General features: G+C 41.0%; 1 protein-coding gene across 5 annotated transcripts in view; it reads left to right on the top strand.

The window, feature by feature from the left end:
• PHACTR1 (phosphatase and actin regulator 1) overlaps nucleotides 1-15,741 on the top strand; it is a 1,250,807-nt gene that overhangs the window by 1,042,907 nt on the left and 192,159 nt on the right. For all 5 annotated transcript variants that reach the window (XM_085606075.1, XM_085606079.1, XM_085606078.1 and 2 more), the window contains one exon: nucleotides 9,208-9,369. In XM_085606075.1, the coding sequence (XP_085462201.1) occupies nucleotides 9,208-9,369 (162 nt within the window). The remainder of the gene's footprint in view (nucleotides 1-9,207; nucleotides 9,370-15,741) is intronic.

The raw sequence follows: 15,741 nt of genomic DNA, 5'->3' as shown, positions 1-15,741 counted from the left end.
GGAATTGCAATCCTCTTGTTACATTAAGATACCACCATTATGAGCAAACCAAAAAGGGGACACTGTTCCTACAGCAGGGTGCAGAAAAGTCACCCACGCTTAAGGGTCCTAAAAGTCACCCGTGCAAAAAAGGGAAGAAAAGTTGAAAAAAGTAGAGAGAGAGGAAAGACATCCTAGGTGAAAAAAGGACCCATTAGTGAGATGGAAGGCCACTTATTGTCCTCTGATGCCAGTAATGGCTCATTATGAGACATCAAGTCTTTACTGATGCTCATATCTGTCATTTGTTTTCTTTCCTAGGTATTGATCAGGAGCCTTTTTTATCATGCAGCTGTAGCCATACTATAGGTATACAGGTGACTGCCCCGCCCTGATTGATTTAGAGGGCATTTAGAGGCCCGACGTGGAATCAAAACTGCACAGCCTTGGTATTGGGCACCCTGGCCTTTGACCACGCCAGGCGTCGGTTTCTGAGCAAACCTTTGGGCCCCGGCACTTGTTCTTTTACAAACAAAGCACTGTGCACATCAGATCCGTTCCCTAAGGGGGCCTTTCAGCCACTCCTGTTTTTGTTCAACAACACTAAACTAAAGCAGGAGCTGGTGCTATGTGTGTTTATACTTGCAGCTGGCTCACTCCTCGCTTGTTTTCCAAGTATTGAGTTTCCTGCTTGAGGGTGCGCGTGTTTTCGACGTGGGAGGACAGGCACGTCACGGGGAGTTTAAAGGCGGAGTGCTGCGAGAGCCCGAAGAGATGGGACATTCTGTGGTGACAGAGAACGGCATGCGGCCCTTCTGGCGACATAGGCGCGAAACATGTCGACTTTTAACCCTTGACTCCCGGGCATAGTGTGCCTGTGGGGCCAGATTTTATTTTGCAGTATATCCGCAAGGGGTATACAAGCTAAACATTCGCTGCATGTTTACCTTTTATTAATCTCTTTCATCACATAGCACGCGCTCTTATCACCCTCATTTGGACCCTTACACCACACACCCGCATGCACCATCCGGCAGTCCTTTAAAAGATCTCCGATAAAGAGACCCTTCGGGGGGCCCATAGGGAATTGCAGCGCCGGCCCTACGAGGAGCAACTGCCCAATGATGAAGCATGACACCTCTTGGGGTGTGTGAGGGCATCAAAGGACAATAAGTGGCCTTCTATCTCACTAATGGGTCCTTTCTTCACATAGGATCTCTTTTTTCTCTCTCTGCTTTTTTCACCTTTTCTTCCTTTTTTTATGCACGGGTGACTTTTTGCACCCTTAAGCGTGGGTGACTTTTCTGCACCCTGCTGTAGGAACAGTGTGCCCTTTTTGGTTTGGATGTATGTATTAGGATCAAGGACACTGGTCCTTAAATAGCTCCTTGGCCCCCCTTTCTTCTTGTGATATAATTGAGTACGGCGGCACAGCCGAGGGCCATTACCACTGTTTTTCTTCCTTTTTTTCCTTTCCACAGGTACAAGAGGCATTATTACACTGATTTTTGGGGGTTTGTCTCTGGATTCCGCCTCGGCATCTTTACTACGGCGGGACTCTGGGTTAGTAACCCCTTTTCCCTGCTTTTAATAGTGAAATTGAGAAGGTATTAGCCTTGGGGTATGCCTCGGTTGCAACCGCTTTAGTTCCTCTTACGTTTCTCACCTGACCGGATTCAGTTAATTACATTTTTTCGCAAACAGGCAGCAGTAACACAGGCAGCAGTAACTCAGACTCTTCCCATACTTTATACAGCACGGGGATTAGTCCTGGAATTATAATGTGTATACAATAACGTGGGACCTGCATTTGTACTATTGGTCCGCGTTAATGTACTAACTTAGCATTGAGCGCGAGCAAATTTAGAAATATGTTGTTGGCATTTTTACTCTGAGGCATTTCTGGTAACACCGCTTTCAGCCTGAGGATTGCCCAGATAAGTATATTGCCACTCAACTAGCTAACGCGCAGATACTGGGAAGTAGTTATCTCCATGATTGCACATGCGCATTTCATCTCTGCACCCGCGCATGCGCTCTATGCTTGATTCCGAGAAGATTTCCCGGAAAGGGTAAACGCCCGGACACCTGACTTCATCGCTTTATTAGTACCGCGTCTTGCCAATATCTGCTTACTTTCGGCAGACGCATGGAGGGGGTAGGTGTAGAAGAGGCTGCACCCCAGTGACATTGTAAGTAGTTAGTTTGCGAAGGGATTTGGACATTGTGAGCCCCTTGCTCAGAATAATCTGTGTTCTGCATCTGTGCCTACACTTGCCTGTCTATTTTTGTATTTGTTTTTTACAGCCCGGTAATGTGCGGGCTCCCATGCCGTCGCTAGTGGAGGTACCTTCTTAGCAGTGGGAGGTAAGCCCTCTTTTAGAATCTTTGTTAGGGGGTGTAACACTCGGACCATATTAGCAGCTGCTGAGATTCTTCATGCATAGTACCCCCTGTGGAGATATATAGGGCCACGAGAGATATCATGTATACGAAGTATAGATGACAGAGTTTACATATGAGTTAAGACACTGTCTGTGACATCGTACTGGGTCAGGTCCTCATTGAATATGCATATATGTCTCTTGAGCCTGTCTTTTTCTCATTGCCTTTTGTTTTCAAAGTGCACACAGTAGTGGCACATTATGAGACATCAAGTCGTTACTGATGCTCATATCTGTCATTTGTTTTCTTTCCTAGGTATTGATCGGGAGCCTTTTTCATCATGCAGCTGTAGCCATACTATAGGTATACAGGTGACTGCTCCGCCCAGATTGATTTAGAGGGCATTTTAAATTATTTTTCACGTGCACTTAACATTTTATTGTTTTGGTCCTGAAGAAGCGCCAACGACCATTCTGGCGACATAGACGCGAAACATGTCGACCTTTGACCCTTGACTCCCGGGCATAGTGTGCCTGTGGGGCCAGATTTTATTTTGCAGTATATCCGCAATGGGTATACAAAGTAAACATTCGCTGCATGTCTACCTTTTATTAATCTCTCATCACATTGCACACACTCTTATCACCCTCATTTGGACCCTTACCCCACACACCCGCATGCACCATCCGACAGTCCTTTAAAAGATCTCCGACAAAGAGACCCTTCGGGGGACCCGTAGGGAATTGCAGCGCCAGCCCTACGAGGAGCAACTGCCCAATGATGAGGCATGACACCTCTTGGGGTGTGTGGGAGCATCAGAGGATAATAAGTGGCCTTCCATCTCACTAATGGGTCCTTTTTTCACGTAGGATGTCTTTTCTCTCTCTCTACTTTTTTCACCTTTTCTTCCCTTTTTTTTTGCACGGGTGACTTTTTGCACCCTTAAGCGTGGGTGACTTTTCTGCACCCTGCTGTAGGAACAGTGTCCCCTTTTTGGTTTGGATGTATGTATTAGGAGCAAGGACACTCGGCCTTAAATAGCTCCTTGGCCCCCCTTTCTTTTTGTGATATAACCACCATTATGAGCCCTATGTTTGTTTGTCGACAGCCCCCGCTGCAACCTTATGAAGGTAGTAATGGAAAGCACAGAAGAGCGTAGTCTTTCAGAGAAAATCTAATAGTATTTTTGATGTGATTACGTTGTCTGTAAATGACCTGTGATGTTTAACAAAATAGACAAATGAGTGCTGCTCCCTACCGTCTCGTGGCAGTGAAAGTATCTAAATGCTGTGCTGCATCTGCTGTCTTGAAAATGCATAGATGATTCACATATCATTAGTTCTGATGGAATATTTTACTGATTGCACAATACATCTATCTATATGAAGCGTCAACAGCTGTTTATTTCATACTCTGACCTTTTGATTATTTTTGTTCATCCTTTTGAATAAGGAAGGATTCTAGATGCCGTTCTTGGAAAAAAAAACACCGGCTGTCCTTATAAAGGAGTGGATAGGCCAACAATCAACAAATTTGGGGAGATTTTCTGAGCTAAGTACAGTAACGGCAGAGCCGATTGTGGATATAAATAGTCCAGCTCAACAAGCATGGTATTTTCACATGTAGGTCAATATATTAGCCCCCAAAAAGCTAGTCACCTCATCATCACATGCTTTTTGACATTGGTTTTCGACACAATTGAGCTATAGACTTGCAGGCTGGACACGGTAAAATGTGTGCAACGCGGATTACTTTGAAGATAATATAGCGCAATGAATGTGTGTCACATACACCGCCACCTTCTCAGGCAGCCAACCAACAGTCTTTCTTTCTCCTTCTACCAATATTTGTCAGTCAGAGTCCATACTGTGGAGCATATTTGTGCATGATGTAGAAGAATGTTAAAGTCACTTCCACATGTTCCCAGCTCTGTATTGACACCTGGGCTTGTAATTGGCTATTTTATAGTTTAAAACATGCGTATCAATTGTAAGTAACATGGAATAATTTCAAATTGAAATGTTCAGTTTAGTTTATGTATGATCAAATCAAGAAGAACTGGCTTACACTCTTCAAGCTTGTTGTTTATGTGGGGGGAAACAAATCGTTTTTTAATGAAAACCCTCACCCACCAACCTAGATGGTGGCATGCTTCATCGTCGGGTCCTACCCAAGGTGCCGAGTGCATCTCGGGTGTGCTACAATGCCTGAATTACAGCGGAGCAGGAATTTGTGTGTGCAAAGTGGTGTGATGAAGGTGATGTTAAAAACTGTCTATAGGGTCCCTTGAAAGTACATTTTTAATGATGGGCCCTATGACAGGGTTAAAAACTAGAAAAGGTGGCTATGTGTAGAGTTTACTGTTAAGTCTCTGATATCTTGGAAATAGGTCTACATATTTCAGCCAGACTCCAAGGTGTGCTGGCTTTCTTCAGGACCTGTGTGGTAATGTGTGATAAAGAACGTGATGGTCAGGTGTGGTTTACTTGGCCATAAATAGTGAAAAGTGCCGCACACGCTAAGGTGCGGAAAAAGAGGGAGATTATATCCTCCTGGTGCTGCTGTAAAACTATAGAATCCCGATTCTAAGGCCGCAATAGGTTCGAGCAGAGGGCAGAGAACCTTGATGAATGTGTGACTACAGGTCCTGCCCCGTTGCAGGATTTATTCTGTACAAGGCGATTTAACCATAGTTTTACAGCAGCACCAGGAGGATATAATCTCCCTCCTTTTCCGCACCTTAGTGTGTGCGGCACTTTTCACGATTTATGGCCAAGTAAATCACACCTGACCATCACGTTCTTTATCACACATTGCCACACAGGTCCTGAAGAAAGCCAGCACACCTTGGAGTCTGGCTGAAATATGTAGACCCATTGCCAGGATATCAGAGGTTTAACAGTAAACTTTACACATATCCGCCTTTTCTAGTTTTTAACCCTGTCAAATGGCCCATCATTAAAAATTAACTTACAAGGGATCCTATAGACCGTTTTTAACATCACCTTCATCACACCACTTTGCACACATAAATTCCTGCTCCGCTGTAATTCAGGTGTTGTAGCACACCCGAGGTGCACTCGGCACCTTGGGTGGGAATCAATGATGAAGCATGCCACCAACTAGGTTGGTGGGTGAGGGTTTTCATAAAAAAAGGGTTGGTTCCCCCCCACATAAACAACAAGCTTCCAGAGTGTGTTGCCAGTTCTTCTTGATTTGAACATATTATTTAAGGGGAAGTGAACTAGCCCCCACACTGATTTTTCCTCTCTCTCTCTCATTGATCTCTATAGTTTATGTATGAACCTTTAAATTTCAACCTTTATAAGTCTGTTTCCGTGACCTTCACTTCTAAAGGAAGTTAACAAATGGAAAAAGCAGAAGGCCCAGCGCACAACAAAGTAGTGCATTTGTTGCTGTAAGTTGACTCCTAGTCACAAGTGCAGATTTAGGGCCATATTTATTAAGGGGTTGCATCACGTTTGCACCACGCATATGGTGCAAAAGCGACACAAAGCCTAAGATGTGATTTGTCAAGCCACGCAAGGCCCCCTGCAAGGCACCCTTGTGTGGCCCCGAGTGGCTCAATAGATCCAGAGTAACGTATCGCAGCGCATTCTGCAGCACACATAGAAAGAGAAAAATCCCTCAGGGGAGTGTTTTGTGCAGGAAGGTACCCCTCCCTGCACAAAAACAATCTTGCTTGATGAGGCTTAACCCAAGATCTTCGCAGAAGCAAATCCAGCATGGCGCTGTGTAGAACACTTTATAAATGTATGCACCGGCTCATGGATTTGTGGGCGTTAACCGACTGTCGTTAACAGACTGTCATGGTGCCATCTTCTCTCTGTTGGTGTGAAGTTTACTACTGTGTAATTATGCCCTTATGGCATAGAATTACTCAGCAATAAATGCATATTCGCCTTCTAGATATCATTTTATGGATAGCTGACTGGCATTAATCTAACCATTTATTGGCCCTAAACACAGGTGATTGGGCTTTTTTATAATTCAGATATTCTCTTCTATACTTATTTCATTCTTCGGCATTGGTTTAGTAAATGGTACACTTGTGTGTTTGTTAGATCACACTTGCTTTGCTTTCACCTATCACATTGTCATTTGCATGCAGACCCTGGCCCCATTTTAAGTGCCGGCTTTTAAAGTTTTAGCTGTATCATCAATCATATATTTTGCAAACCATTCAGAATGAAAATACAACTATTTGCCTACAGACAAAGCTTTTTTATCCAAGGCAATAAGAGTATGGGTTGTATTACTACATGAGTACTATTTCACTTATAAGTACCTTTGTGAACCGCCCCCAAACTGTCCAATTCCCTATTAGCAAAAATGAAAAGAGGGCACAGTTCTTTCTATTTGTCCTAATTATATATGAAAATTCCCTGATTAGCCCCATTTTATTTAAATTTAGACATTTTGGGGCAATTCACAAAGGCCTTCACGATTATGTAAAGTCGAACTGCAGGAACACTACTTTATGTACACCTTTGTGAATCGACCCCTTAATTGTTAAATCTAAAACATTTGCACGAGGTTCTCTAGATTTAAAACCCTCAGATCAATGATAGTTTCTTCTTTTGACTCTAAACAGATATCCAGATACTTTTTTATTTATTTTATTTTCCATACATGATTATTATGTGTAATGGTAATAAGCTTGAGGTGACGGGGAGTATATTGCGAGCTGGCTCATGCAGTAATGTTTCTAGATGCTTTGAAATGCTTCACAGTATGCAGTCTCAAACCCAAGTAGTCATTGTTTACACTCCTCTGGGGAGGGATGCCTGCTGATGTGTACCTGTGCGAGGTAGGGTTGTGCAGCTGCTGCCCATGCTGTTCCTGTTCTGTGTGTGAATGAAGCCTACACTGCTTCTCCCTGTGCTGTGCCTGTTCTGCTTCTGAGGGAAGCTTGTTGCTGCTTACACGTTCTCGCTTATTTTGTGAATTAGAAAAGCTTGCACTGTTCCTGTCATTGCTGTAATGGTTCCCTTAGAGATCAGCCTGCAGTGCCCATGTCCGTACAGTTTCTGTAATATATGATGTGCTTTTGAGGCTTCCATTGCTGTTGCCCACACCTCATTCATTGCTCTGTGTGATGGAAGCAAGCCATGCCCTGTCTGGGTTTTATGTCCTGTGTGTGGAGGAAGTTTACACTGCTGCAGCCATATTTGTTTCATAGGTAGAGTGCTTTGCTGCTGGCTTTCCTGTACCTGATTTATGGTTGTAAAAGAAGCCTTCATTCCCACTGCTGCTTGGATGTATGTGTCCCAGGTCTGAAAGGGAGACTTGCAAAACCAATAACCAGGATGTAGAGATGGAGAGGGAGGGAGGGAGGGAGGGAGGGAGGGAGGGAGGGAGAGAGAGAGAGAGAGAGAGAGAGAGAGAGAGAGAGAGAGAGAGAGAGAGAGAGAGAGCATGTGAGTGAGAGAGAGAGAGTGCGTGTGTGCATGCACGCTGTTGGATAGGTCTTTTCTGTATAGGGGAAGCATACAATTCTGCTGTCACATAAGTTTATTTGAATGCACTGGAAAACAAATTAAAGTCTCTGTTTAATTGAGAGGCAGCAGAGAACTTAGACCAACCCTCACCCCTCAATGGCGTGCAGACCTGTGGCTTTTTCAAGGCTGTTTAAGTATTATTTGTTACAGGATTACAGGAATTCCATTCATGTACATATATACTGCATAAAGAAAAAAATAAAAGTAGAAGCAAACAATAAATGCAGATGAACATTACATACAAGGAAAAAGGAGAGTTATAAAAGGAGATAAACAAGCCTAATTATAAATATGTATGAAGAAATACTATATTCATTTGCATCCGTGTTTCATGTGCTATAATTCCTGCTTAAAACTATTCCATGCTTTTAATGCGAGATGTGTGTTGAAAAAAGAGTAGCAAACTGTAATATCCAGTGTCTTTGTGATTGTGTTATAAGTAACCAAATAGGTTTTTAGGGCAGGGACATATAAAGTGAGTCAAAAAGGTGTTGGATAGGGGCATGCAACCCAGTTTGGAGAGGGGAGGAGTTTCAGAAATTGTTCAAATGGTTTACAGGCAGCTTGTCGATATAAGCACAGTCTTACCTAAGATGATTTGTACGTCAAAAATAGCATTGATGTGTGGCCAGCTGGGCACGTTCCTACATATCATCTGGGAATGCTCACTTGTCCAGTACTACTGGAGGGAGATTCATGGAGTGGTGGGGATGGTCTTAGGAATCCCCCTGCTCCCAGAGGCGCGTAGCTGCTTGCTCAACGTATGGGAACCCACTGACCTGAACGCTCACCAAACACAATGGGCCACACTTGGTTTTATGGTGGCTAAAAGGAACATAGCCCAGGCTTGGGGGGCAACTGCCCCTCCAACGCTGAAAGACTGGAAGACCAACATGGACTGGAACATGTTCCGTGAGAAGACTGTTTATGTGGCCCGTGGCTGCCCCAGGAAGTGGTCCTCGATATGGGGGCCATGGAATCGCTATAGAGGCAACATCTGTACCCCACCATTGCAACCAGCCTCTGATGACATGCAATCTCCTTGATTTGTCCCATTGTGTAAACTGTGCTATTGTGTTGCCAATTTTGTCTGTGCCTGATTGAATCACTTATTTTATTGTAATGTGCCTTATTTTCTATTTAAAGTCGATGATTGTTAATAAAAAGAGTTTAAAAAAAATAGCATTGATGTTCTCACATGAATTGTAAGTAAGCCGTCTTAGTCTGAAAGATTCAACATTTTAAGAAAAGGTTTATGAGCTAGCTCATCATTCAAAGATTTTTTGTTGCTTCTTAACACCCTTGTGTTTTCTCTTCACAGATGGGGAGCTTCCCGTAACAAGCGAAGAAGGGTCACTGGAAAACGGACAAGCTCTTGGCTCTGGTCAGTCATCGTTAGCGAACAAATCAGAACATGATTCTGCCTCAGGGGAGCACTGTGCCTACGACATGCACATCACTTCAGAATCCATGGAGGGTGCAGGTACATTTTACTTGTTACGCACAGAGTTATATATATATATATATATGAACAAGGTTGCGTGTGACAGCCGGAATGCGTGGATGCCCTCATTCAAATAAAAATTGAGTAAACTATCCCCCTCGGAGTGCTGGATTATTTCCTGGAGAGAGATGACTTTGCAGCTTGGGCCTCTGCAGCCAAACCTCTCATTAGCTAATGTGAAAAAAGAGCATCGTGTCAACTCAAACATGTTTACAGTTTGACGCATATTTTAGAAATGATTGATGTACAGGACCAATGTATTTATGAAATTGTGCGGAGTTTTGTGCATATTTATGGATTTACCACATTTGCCAAATAACCCATCATCTTCTACATAATTTGCTAATTTTACCCCCAAAAGTGTTTTTTTTTATCCCTAGTGGATCAAAAGTTACTAAAATGCTTCCACACCTATTTCAGCGAAGTGGCAGGCACCAATGATGTTCAACCTCTGTCCAGACAGTGTTAACATTGTACAAATGACAAGGCAATGAAGTAATACTGCCACAAAAAGTCTCATTATACCATATAATTTGTATTTTCTTTCCCCTTAATTTTGTTATCTCTTTCACATAATTGTTTCCTCCTCTGCCCCTTAATTCCAGTGGCTCTTATGATATTTTTCCGAGTCCATAGTGAGGGATCCATGTATCTCCACACCAAGAAATGTACATTCTGTGTGCACAATTTAGTTGGTCAAGGCTCTTGACTGTTCCTCATTTTACTGAGTCAGTCTGGTAAATACACATTTTATGTCCGTATTTAGCCTTACTTCTTTCATATTGTTTTAGTAGCTGTGGATATGCAGGATTAGAAATCCCCACATACAATACAAGACTTGCATAATTGTATATATATATTTATTTTTAAAGTTCGGATGGGAATGGAATGAATCAAGCAAGATTGGTTTTTAAGGACTCTTTTATAATACCCCTTCATCCCACTTTTCTTTCCAGTGACAACTGTATTCCTTTTACATCGATCTCTGTGCCCCAAGTTTAGACGTGTTACCAGTGAGGTACCACTGTCTTATAAAATTATTGGTGTAGGAATGGTCTAATTGGGATAATTTACGAGCTCATAGAAAACAGAATGGACTCTTACTTTATAACAGATCCACGAATAAATTAATTTTAAAATACACGTATATTACTTCTTACACCAGAAGAAGTCCATATTATGAACATGCCTCTTAAGTTGCTGATGAGTTTAGGTGCTGAATACCTCATCATAGGTGTACATTGTTGCTCATCCTTGCACTCATGCCTCCCACACATTAGTCTATCCCTGATTCATTCTTACATTCATCCACTTAATCCATCCAGAATAACTCACAGACATACTCAACAAGCATATGCAAGATAAACTAAAATAATAAAAGTAGAAAAAGGAAACATACTACTACATAAATGTGGCAGGTACATGCTTGGTATTAAGATTAGGGAAAAATGAAACCGAGCCTGTGAGACATCCAAGTTGGCTGACATGTTGCTTCTAAATGTGGCGGTCATCTTGGAATGGTAAAACACTGATACACTAAAGACAATCCCCTTCAAAATGGCCACCCAGTATAGAAGGAGTGGCAATATGGGATGCGGTGCCGTGCAGATAGAATGAGCTGTAAAGAAGTTGCAAGGTAACATTGCCGGGAGAGCTAGCAGGTGCTCCAATAAATGTATTTAAAAAAAATAAACGATGGAGCACCTAATAAAGGAGAAAATGCAAAACTAAAGTGAATGGTGCACAAGCCTTGGCACTGAAGCACTCTCCAAAGGTAGTCACTTAGAGGGCACTAGAGCTAGTGGCTGCAGTGGGCTGACATATCGCCCCATGCTATATATTGACCTGGGCAGAAATAGAATGTGAATGATACTCAAGCAGACAAGTGGCGGAAGATGTGCTTACCCAAACTCCTTCTGTTGGTGTATATGAATATTTTTGATTACAAGAGACTGGCAGGTAGCTAAACAAGTCAGGCAAAATCTAAAAAATACTTTCATTCACACACCGCTAACTGCTACGCACAAAATTACAAATGTAAAAAATTGTAGCAGGCAAAACAATATACAACTCTTGTAAGAGACCTAACAAAGATTTTCATAATCAAATCTTTTACACCCTAAGGTGCATCAGAGGCAGTAACAAACCTCAAAACCCTTGCCTTCTTCAGTAATCTGTCAGGTACTAGGTTACAAAATGTCTGTCTACCTACTGCCTTTGTTATAGCTTTTTGTAATAGGCAGTACAGATATAAAGCATCTGACATAACTTTTTTCAAATATCCATTCAGGTCTGTAGCCTTTATGATTGGCTTGTCTCAGGACTGTCTCAAGGGCCGTGATTACTTATTATATATACAAGATGTATATTTTACAAATGTACATAACAGGTAGCCCCACACATAAAAAACTGTTAAAAACAAATATGCAAAAAATGCATTTTGAAAAAAATTGATTTTTACACCAGGCGTGGAAGCAAGGAATCCCTCATGCTGAATGCTTTATTAGGAAAACCTTGCACACGGGATGAGTGTTTTTCTTAAAATATATACAAGTGAATAAATAAAGTGCAAAATGTCATTCCATTGTCTCACCAATTATGTCATGTTGATCATTAGTGCAGGTCATGCTTTGCCTCAATAGTCTAACCTTTATTGGCAGGATTCACAGTGTGTGTCCATGTAAAAGGCTCTTGCCTGAACCGTATCATTAAAGAAAACATTGTTAAGCCCTTATTCATATAACATACCATGAATGGCAGTGGGTTGATTAAGCTGGCCAACACAATAAAGTTAGCAAGTGTAATTTTACCTCTGAATAAATCTGCGTCCAGTCAAGGACTACAGCAATGTTGCTAAAAGTATATCAACTCCGGCGTGCGGGTAGAAAATTAGTTTTCCAGGATGCTGGATGGCATTCTGTGTTAATCGAAGCCAGTACGGATACCGGTGCCAAGAGCTCCTCCGAGCATTAGCTTAATATCCGGTGTGCCCGAGGAGGAGCTACACTGTGCTCGGCATATCTGCCCATGCGTATACCGGAAGGTGATGTTGTGGGCATATAATCTAAATCCGTGATGTGCTAACAAATAAACGTTGGTTCAAATCCATTCAAAAAGAATAAAGGTGCTGCCATGTTGAAAGGGTGTCAAAAGGATGTCATATAAAATAAATGTTATAGAAGACCACTGCCCATCTCAAACTGTGAATTAAGTTAAGTAATTCAATAACACTATGTATTGCTCTTTACCAAAACATGATTATAACCTACACAAAATAGAACATTTTATCACATATATTACAAATACATCCAGAGTTCATGAATCAAATGAAGAATATCATTGAGGAAAAAATCTATATAAACATAGACATTACAATCTGGACTAATCTTTTAAGGCAATCCAGAATTATTTTCCATGATTTACAAAAAACCATAGGGAGCATATAGATTTACCAACTGGTTATATTGAAAAGCTCATCACACACATTTAATCCATTCTTAACTGTGTCAAATTTCTAAATAAATCTAGCCTCTAAACGGTGCAATAGAGTTTCCATATCACTTCTCCTCTTATGATCATTGATTTTAGCAATGACCGCCCAGTGTAATTCATTGGGTGAATGACACATTTCATTGTAATGGTGGACTAAGGGAGCTGACAAATTGTTGCAGTTCATACGTGATCTATGTTGGCAGATACATTTACTTACCTGTTGTGAAGCCATGTCAATATATGTCTTGGGACACAGACATCTTATTGCGTAAATTACATGGTCAAAGATTACTAAAAAACTTCTGTATGTGTTTTATTCCATTGAGCCACATTTCCTTGGTATCCTTGCTGAATTGACAAACCGGTCAATTCCCACATCAAAAGTAACCCATAGCTTTGGGAAGATCCCATAATGTGCCCTGTGGGTCTGTCCTAGTATTGAAAATTGCCTTGGAAACAGATTGTGTCAGATTTGGGGAAATGTTCCATACGAAAGGTTCTCCTTCAAGGAAAGAAACTGTTGAAATGTAAGAGTATTACGATCAGTTGGTTTCACATAGAGATTAGTTATGATTTTTGCATCTTCTATACATGATAGAAGATCCCCCAAAAATATTTGTTTATGGCTGCTTGCTTGGGTAAAATGGAAATCCTGTAATCTTTGATTAAGCCAGATGCTGAAGGCATCTATATTGTTTTATGTTACCCTCCATATCAAAAATATATCATCCAGGTATCTCTTGCAAACTGGGATATTTGATTTGAATGGGTTATTGTAAATGAATTTCTCCTCAAAATATGCCATGTAGAAATTTGCTAACTGGTGCAAAGGCACATCCTATGGCTATGCCTTTCACTTGTAAATAAAATTTAAAAAACAATTGTCAAAGCAGTCTTAGTTAACTGAACTCTAAAATCTGTTAGTAGCGTGAGACCAACTTCCCTGGCATTTAAAATATCTCTATTTACCTCAATCACCTCATCTTGTGGAATATTTGTGTATTATGAATCAACTTCAAAGCTCATTAGAAGATCAGTTTCTGTGTTGAATGGAGTATTTTTCGTTAAATAAATTAAATGCATCGAGACCTTCACATAGGGTTTTATTGATTTGACAAAGGGTTTGAGAAAAAAATCAATATATTGTGACATGGATTCCAAAAGAGATCCACTGCTAGATACAATTGGTCTCCCTGGTGGAGTTTGTGTACGTTTGTGGACTTTGAGCAGTATATATATATATATATATATATATATATATATATATATATATAGTTTGTGCAGTCCATTAAACCAATTTGATAACTGCAAATATCCCTGGCGTCCGTGTATACTTCCTGGAGGAGAAGTGTATGGTGTTGCATATATATATATATATATATATATATTTATAGTGGGAACACTTGCTCCTTTTTTATTAAGGAAATCGAATTCATTCTGTGAAATCCAACCTTACCTCAGACCTTCATATCCTTTTATATTTTTCCTGATTTCTAAACTCAAATCTCCTTATAATTCCCTGTAATGATCTGGACAGTTCAATGGTCTTAGGACTTCCTCTTTATAGTCTATGGTATGCATACCCACTATCCCTCCCCCTTATCTGTATGTTGTATGATAAGGGACTAATTGCTGGCAAGTGAATTAATTGCCCCAAATAATTTCCTTGTTACAATAGGATCAGTGTGATTTTTCTTCCTCTTTATGGTCTCCCTATCTTTCAATAACATTTCTGGAGGCTTCTGCCTGCGGGTGGTCAAATATTATGCCCCCCCTCAATCTTCCTCCCCGGAGGTGGATTCTGAATCCATCTCCCTCTCCCTCTGGAGCCTCTGTGTCCCCTTCCTAACAAAGGTTGAGATTGGTTCTGAAAATTAAACCTTGATCTATCTTCCTTTGAATCAGATAAAATCTCTGAAAAGTGATCACTTTCCAGATCTGCTCTGGTATTGTTTGCTTACAGTTGAAGGATTAGTAGTGTTGAAATAATTCTCTTTCTGACAGTGGTACCTATTTTCATTATTATAGTTCTTGATGTCCTTTTCAATGTTGAGGTTTTATGGTTAACCGTGATAGTTCAATCAATCAATCAAGTTAATCTTTATTGGGATACAAAAGTATCCATAAAAGCCCATACAAACACTGTAAAAACACATAAAATATGCAAGAAAACATCTAAAAACAGTTCATAAAATGCATGATTAAAACATCATAACATATCAACTGTGAGTGGGGCAGAACTACAAGATTATATATTCAAATGTAGTCCATATTCATCGAAGCGCATGCTCAGATAGCAGTTCTCAGGAAAACACCTGTATCATCTTTAACTTGAAGCAACATGTTAAATGCTGCCCTGAAATCAGGGATATTACGCCTCTTGATTAAAGGGAGCAAGATACGTTTTCTGCACAGAGAGTAACAAACACAAAAAAATAAAGTTTGAAGTGGATTGACCTGAACTCCCATTACACGAGCAGGGGAGAATGTCATGCTTTGCTTGAACACCTGAGGGGAAACATAACAAATATTTGATAGTGCCACCTCTAAAGCGAAACCATAAGCTGCTCTCCCAACAGCCCAAAAGTTTAATCAAATACCCTGCAATTAAGCTCTCTACTTCAATGCTCAAATAGACTGCGACGCTTGTCTTACTAAACTGTGAGGCCAATCTTCCATCCGTGATAGTTGTGAATTGATCAAATTGTTTGTTCACTTGCTCAATTAAGGATCTTGCCTCCTTAATGTTGGCGTTTCCCAAAACGTCCTTTTCTAATTTCTCTATCTCTTTGAGTTCAGCTTCACTTCTCCGTAGGGCAGTCCACCCAGCCAGTCTACATATTTAGTTGAGGCCCTCCA

Source organism: Triturus cristatus, chromosome 5_1 (genome assembly GCF_964204655.1).
Source record: "Triturus cristatus chromosome 5_1, aTriCri1.1, whole genome shotgun sequence".
Taxonomy (NCBI): domain Eukaryota; kingdom Metazoa; phylum Chordata; class Amphibia; order Caudata; family Salamandridae; genus Triturus; species Triturus cristatus.
Note: the sequence above shows the minus strand (reverse complement) of the source record. Positions and strands in the feature narration are given on the sequence as shown.